At 41.5% G+C, this 7,442-nt stretch overlaps 1 protein-coding gene across 3 annotated transcripts in view; it reads right to left on the bottom strand.

Moving 5' to 3' along the window:
- Positions 1-7,442, bottom strand: part of hrh2a (histamine receptor H2a) — a 14,036-nt gene that overhangs the window by 2,843 nt on the left and 3,751 nt on the right. For all 3 annotated transcript variants that reach the window (XR_002169949.1, XR_002169950.1, XM_019884134.1), the window contains exon 2: positions 1,889-3,153. Coding sequence is in view for 1 of the 3 variants with exons in the window: in XM_019884134.1 (XP_019739693.1) it covers positions 1,889-2,891 (1,003 nt within the window). In the remaining 2 variants the exon portion in view is untranslated. The remainder of the gene's footprint in view (positions 1-1,888; positions 3,154-7,442) is intronic.

Here is a 7,442-nt window from a genome sequence, read left to right as displayed (position 1 = left end):
GAGACAGGGAGACGAGAGAGAGCTCGATAGCGCTACAGAACAGAGAAAAAACTACACGGTGGAAAGTGGAAAAGTGAGAAAATGGATAGGCAACGCAATGAAATTTGGACTGATTTCAACTGAATTGATAGTTCAAAGGCAGCGTGCAGACTGTGCAAGGTTAAAATATCCAATATCAAATTTTAATTGATAATTTGTTGTGTGGTAATCAAAGCTTACTTATGTTGTTTTACTGTAAATATTTAAACACTTATAAATATGCACAATCAGAGATTGGAACTTTTTGTTGACCTTGTTTTGAGATGGGTCTTTGTTTTTGTACTTTGTAATTTATTTTTTGTAACACTCCATGTTGTACGCCATGTTGAGTATGTTCAGAAGAATATAAAGCCATATAAATAATAAATATTTGATATACTGTATATTTTTTACATTCGTAATTCATTTTACACATAATTTTACATTATTTTTGGGAGTAAACTAATTTAAGCAACAAAAAAACTGAGGAGCCATTTGGGAGCCGAAAGAGCCGGCTCTTTTTAGTGAGCCGAGCCAAAAGAACCGGCTCTCTAAAAAGAGCCGGAATTCCCATCACTACTAAATTCACAAATGAGTGCCTTGACTTTGGCTCAGGTGCAAGAAAAATGCAGGACATCTCGAGTAAAAAGTCAACTCAGTGCATTTTTTAAATACTGGTATTCAAAATTTTAGGGATTATTTTCCGTTCGCACAGGATCCAGTCACGTGACTCCGTGGTAGCAAACGAGCGGCCGTGTTTTAAATATGGAGGAGTGTCTTGTCTAAACGGGCAAATTAATCGCAAAGTGCAAGTCGAACTAGTGTGGAAGTGATTCGGGGTTGACACCACTGACGTTGGTCGGAAAGAACGTTGATCGATGTGCCAAAATGGTCCCCGTGAAAAATCATTTCTGTTCCACCGTGGATTATGGGGAAAATTTTGCGACTTCACAAACCCGAGAGAAGAGCTAAGTAAACACACACACTCAGAAAACACACTGGCATTGTATTGAGCAAACGCGCGCACACGCTCTGCTTCATGCATCCAAGTTAAACGTGACAGCCAGGATGTTCGATATTCGCTTAACATTCAGTTTACCCGCTCGTGGTCCACATCGTAACTACATTTTCCACTATATCACGTGGTAGGATGTGTAGGACAATTTCGAAAACTGTCTTTTCAAAAGTTTGCGGCTGAATTTGTTGTCACTACAAATGTATATGTAAAAACAGTTCCAGACGCCGTATTTCTCATAACATCTGTGATAAGGACCGACCACAATTTACATTCCTATATTCCAGGGTGACTCACGTGGCACAAATCACCATAGATCGAATAAAATATATATATTTTTTCATTCTGACTGCTGTAGTAAACACCTTTTCTCATTCTGATTCCTCTAGTATTTGGCAGTAGAAGACCAGTATTTACTGTAGCTCAAAATGTAATGATATTTGTCCTTTTGAAATAATAGGAGACATTTAAGTGACATATAAATATTTTCCCATATCATTGAAAGTCTAGACATCATATGAGGATCTTCATTGTTAAATAGTGCTGTAGAATATCGTTTTAAAACGTTTTGTAGAACATATATGAATCAATTTGAAATACAAAGAAGAGCTATTGTTCACAAACACTCTCTATCCATAACTGTTCTGTGAAGCAAGTGCAGATTTACAATAGTTTGTGTAGAATGTCGTCAAATTATCATAATAGAGTTTTTTGAACAAAAAAAAAAATCTCTATATATCTTTTTTTAGCCCATCCACAGGCTATATGCAGTTGTCTCATTGATTTATCATGATGGAAGAATACCGCCCCCGCTAAATAAAAGAAAGAAAAAACTTCATAGCATTGTGACTGTACCTGCTATAGTTACTGTGGCAGGAGAATGTTGGCACCCACTGTATGTTGGCCATCGACATCTCAGTAGCTGCGTGTAGGCGGACCTGAAGTCCCTGTTGAGGGCTCCATAGAGGATCGGATTGAGCGCTGAGTTGGTGTAACCCAGCCACAGCACAATGGAAAATTCTGGAACTTTGTTGGGGTCGGGATTCTCCTGTAGGCCCAGCGCTGTGAACAGGATGAAATAAGGCAGCCAACACACCACAAAGGCCCCTATCACTGCTGCGAGCGTCACCGTGGCCTTGTGCTCCCGCAGGGCCGACGCTGGGACACCGGAGGCGACGGTGGTGATGGCCGATTGGTGGCTCCTGCAGCTGTAAGTGGTGACACACGTGGGCCGAGTACTAATGATGCGCTTGATCTGTGCGCGTGCGATGCGAAGTATTCTGAGGTATGTCCAGCACATGACCAGCAGAGGCAAGTAGAAGGTGAGAAGGGAGTCGGTCAGAACGTAAGGCCTGTTGAGTTCAAAGCGACACGTCCTCTCAGGAGCCCGTGGGCCGTGGTTTTGCACTGTCCCATTGACGGTGTTCCAGCCCATGTAGATGGGCAAGAAGGACACGGCCACCGACACGGTCCAGACGCTCGCCATGGCCACAAATACTCTCCAAGGCAGTACCAGAGAGCTGTATCTAAGGGGCATTGTCACAGCCAAATAGCGGTCCATACTGATGGCCAGCAGGGTGAGGATAGAGGCAGTGCAGAGCATGACGTCCATGGAGATGTAGAAGTTGCAAAAGACCGGGCCCAACGGCCAGTCATCGGTGAGCTGCAGGTGGGCCGAGAAGGGGAGGACGGCGAGTCCGAGCAGAAGGTCGGTCACCGCCAGTGACACAATGAAGCAGTTGGTGAGACAGCGGAGGCGTCGCGAGGCGCAGACCGCCAGGCACACCAGCATGTTGCCGCTGATGGTCAGTAGGATTAGAAGCGTCAGGATGAGACCCACTGCTATTTTTGACAACATGGCTGTTTGGCCCTGACTTTTTACCCTTCACCAATTCACTTCATTGAACTTCATGTACAGTAAGTGTGCTTCCAGCGAGATGGCCTCTTGCAGTCTAATCTCAGTGTCAATCTGCACTCTTTGAGTAAACTGCCAATATGAGTGGCTGTGGCACCTGAATTCATTATTTCATGCTGTGGTCCTTATGAAGGCAGAGGTCCACACTTGTGTAGAATTTGGCCAATGGCTTCAAACAAACTGTCTTCCTTGGCTTCACTCCCATCTAGTGGACAGAAAGAGACAAAGCAGTCATGTGAGGCCCTATTTTAGCTGCATTTGACATCAAAAATATTTACTTCGTTTTGGTTTGACGTTAACTTCAATGGTGTATGCATGTTTGTTTACATTTTATAGCTCAAATGGAGCGGAGGAGCGCACAAACCTCCACTGAGAGCAAATGAAATAACTGAAGAAAAGAATCATTGATTGTTGAAGTCAACGGTGAGTATAATGAGCAAGTAACAAAGGTGATGGATAGCTTATCTGGGGATTTTTTTTTAGATGCTCTGCAAAATTTTTGATTTAAATTTTGATTTGATATACCAAACCATGAGGGCTAGTAACTATTGTTTTAGGATAAGAAACTGCTTGAAAGTACTCAAAGAAAAAAAAAAAAAACGCTGTTCCTGCCATGCCTCAGAACAAAACGTGTTTAATTGTGAAATGGACTTGCTCCTCCACCTTTCTACACTTTCTCAATCCACCAGAGCTGCATAAAATGAAAACTGTGCCACTTCATTTTGCAAGATATCATTTGCTCAAACTGCTTCCTCTGTGTAAGGGGTGAAATTCGGAAACTCTTGACCTGAGCGTTCGAAAGGGAGCACAAACTTCACCACTTTCAAGAGAACTGACAAATACTTCTTTTCAAACCCTTTCGGGACAAGTGTTTTCTCCAAATACTTATTGTTTATTTGTCAATGATTTTTGTCAGTTTTAAATGTTGTAAATGAACCCAATAAGAACAAATAAGAAATCTCATCACACTGTACAACAATAATGGCGAAGCTTCATACACTGTTCAATGAGCAAAGAAAATAAAGGACATATTGGATTCATGGCTCATGGCCAACAAACATCCAAACTTCACACAGGAGGCTGGAGCTGAGATTCAAACACTCAACCTCAGGCATGTTAACCATTAATGAGCATTAAGTAATAGCACAATTGAATGAGATCCATTCCAAAAACTGTATAAAACACTGTACCTTTGCATCAAATTTAATGCAGAGTGGTGTTAATGATGTTTTCATGCAGATGTGGACCGTAATTTGACAATGTTGACTACAGTAGCAACAAAGCAATATAAAAAAATGGCATCTTCAACTTGATTTTTGCCAATTAAAGCAAGGAAACCTAAATGGAGGAGCACAAGCATTGCTAACATTACTGTTCTACGGTTAGCATGGGAGCAAAAAGACAGTTACAGGAAAATCATCTGTAGCTGAAATTTGTACATAGGCCAGAACACCCTTTAAGGCAGTAAGACACTTTTCACAAAAAGTTTTTGTGATGCTCAGTTTTCAGGTGAAATTTCAGGATTAACATCAAATGCACTATTTCCAGGTTAATTTCTCTCAACTGTTGAGTGCACATGTCCAAATCAGTGTTTCACTACTTTTTTTTCACAACTGGCTCTTCTCTTACAAGGAGCTGAATGCAAATTCACGACATCTGCATGAATCAAAACAATTTGAATTGGTTTATTCAAACAGTTCCCTTAATTATACCTTTCACATTTTAACATCATGAGACCGCGAAGATGCCAAACAATTGATCGGCTACCTCGCCATTGTGAGGCTTTAATCAGGATGTTCAGAAAAACAAAACAAAACAAAAAAAACTCTTGTGAATTTTGCTGTTGAGCTCCTGTGTATAGAACATCGAGCTGCGCACAACGTTTAAAAACTAGACACTTGAACATGTACATTCCAAAGTTGAGAGCAGGTCAAATTAATTTCGTCTGTAAAAGTTATCGTGCATTTTCAAATTTTCCTGAAATTCTACCTGAAGGCAAAATATTGCCACGTTTTTTTTTTTTTGGTAGTGTAATTACAATGAATATTTTGAGGAAAAACATTTCTTGGCCGTCCATATAATATAAAATAATCGAATGAAAAACAGAATTGCGGTAATTTAGTGCTTCTTGTGCCACTTGACAAAGTTTTTCCTCATGCCGTTGTTTTTGACCTCATACGTTAAATGTGGACCCCATGTATTCCCGTGCGTGCGTGCGTGCGTGCGTGTGTGTGTGTGGGCGCGACATCCATTTCAAATTTTAGAATGAATAAAGAAACAACTTTTTTCCACGCCTCCTGTCGTTGAGCACAAGAGCTTGGCAAATGAGCTGTTAGGGGCCAATTTGCAGCATCTACACTTCCCATCACTCAGTAGGTGATTTGGCCATGAAAAGAGCCCCATTCGGTCTTTGGAGATGAAAAGTAGCCACAAAGGAACTTGGAAATGTGCCTCTTTACTAGGCATAGTGTGACCTAGTGACGAGTGATGATGTTATTCATCTGATTTTTTTTTTTCAATTCTCTAAATACCAACTGCTCATTTGCAACTTTTCAGAAATGTTGTGTTTTTCTGACTTTTTTTTCCACACCAGTCAGATGTTTCATTTTGGAATATCCTCTCTTCCTATGACTAATAGTAATAAACATCATCAGGCACGTTGTGGAGAAGTGCTTCAATGTGCACCTGCTGGGATTAAAAAGGATTTGTTTGATACTAACTTTAAAAATGTCAGCAGGGTGTCAAATTTGGCTTCATTTCCATTCATTCTTTCATTGATTTATATGTCATCACATTAAACACATCTGCCACTCAACTGCCTGGGAGAGATGTAAGTGCCTCGAAATTACAAACAGAAGCAATTTACATCTCTAAAACTTGCGCAGCGCAGCAATAAATCGGCCCTGAACTGGGGTACATCCTGAACTGGTTGCCAGCCAATCACAGGGCACACATAAACGAACTAACATTCACACTCACAATGGCATCTATTGACGATTTAGAAGTGCGTTCAATCAACCAAGCATGCATGTTTTTTGAATGTGGGTCGGAACCCGGACTACCCGGAGAAAAACCACGCAGGTATGGGGAGAATATGCAAACTCCACACAGGAAGGCTGAGGCCATATTCGAACCCGCAACCTCTGCAAAGTGAGATGGACCATGTACCGTGCCTCCATGAGTTAAACCAGCGTGACTTAATGTTGCCCGAATATTGTGAAGGTTGCTGTCGCCATCTAGCGGCTGGGGTCTCAAGTGCACTCGTGTTTCAAATTTTTGCTTATACAGTACAGTGAAACTCCTCTACAACGAAATCGTGTTTGCGGCAAGAAATTTTTCACAACAGGGGGTTTTTCACTGTAGCAAATTTGGTCTCAGATGTAAGCACACACACACCCACCCACACAAACATATGTGTACACGCACACAAACGTATGTGTACTCTATTTTTATTCCAATAGTGCATAAGTATGAGCATACACTTATTTGACACTTCATATTGTCAGTGTAGAAAGAAAAAAAGGTAAAGAAATTGCGAAATTTACAATCAGCATTCACTTTCACTTACATCAATTTCTTGGATCATGTCATTTATTTTGCTTGCTCCGTCTTTCATTTTGATCACTTTTAACCTCTCTTCCAGCATCAGAGCTCTTCTTGTCTTAGCTGCTTGACATCAAAAGGTCAGTTTTGTAGCCATTTTAGCAATGCAACGTCCATCCTCGTCTGAATCTAACAATAACAAATACTTCTGGACCCGGTGGCTTTTCTTTCCACCATCTCACTGTCTCTACCTAACCCTAACCCAAGACAGCGTTGCTCAGCTGATGTTCATGCAATGAACTTTTAAACCAACCACACCTCGTAGTTCTAAATGGCCACAGTTAGCTTTCGAAGGCTAAAAACGTTACGCTAACTGGAGCGCTAATTAGCGTAATGTTTTTAGCCTTCGAGAGCTAACTAGGCCGTCTAGGACTACGAAGCGTCCCGTGGCTGTTTTTAGCATGATAACAAGTAAAGCATTCGAGGAAACGATCGTTTATTTGAATGTCCGTCGAGCCGCGGGACGCTTCATAGTCTTCGACGGCCTAGTTAGCTCTCGAAGGCTAAAAACATTACGCTAACTGGAGCGCTAATGAGAGAGAAGCGCTCCAGTTAGGTCCCTCTTGGCAATGGCAGAGCAGCTATGAGTTTGTTGAGTCCAGGAAACTCGCAGCTGTGACCGAAATAAACATTGTTCACTATGTAAACCAGTGTGGTGTTTGCTGTTGCCGTTTCCGAACGAACCGGTAGAGGTCGCTGTTGGATAAAACTTCGTTGTAGTGAATGTCTTTGCGAGGCTGGAGCAGAGAAAATGATTTCGTATAACGCAACAGGGGGTTTTTCGTCGTATGGGGGGCAGGAGAATGGGAATTGTGTTAATGCATGAAGATTTTTTCACATAAGGGGGTATTTTCGCCCATGTAGGTTTCGTTCTAGAGGAGTTTCACTGTA

This window comes from Hippocampus comes, unplaced genomic scaffold (assembly GCF_001891065.2).
Source record: "Hippocampus comes isolate QL1 unplaced genomic scaffold, H_comes_QL1_v1.1 scaffold156, whole genome shotgun sequence".
Lineage (NCBI taxonomy): Eukaryota > Metazoa > Chordata > Actinopteri > Syngnathiformes > Syngnathidae > Hippocampus > Hippocampus comes.
The sequence above is the reverse complement of the archived record's forward strand: the minus strand, read 5'-3'. Positions and strand labels throughout refer to the sequence as shown.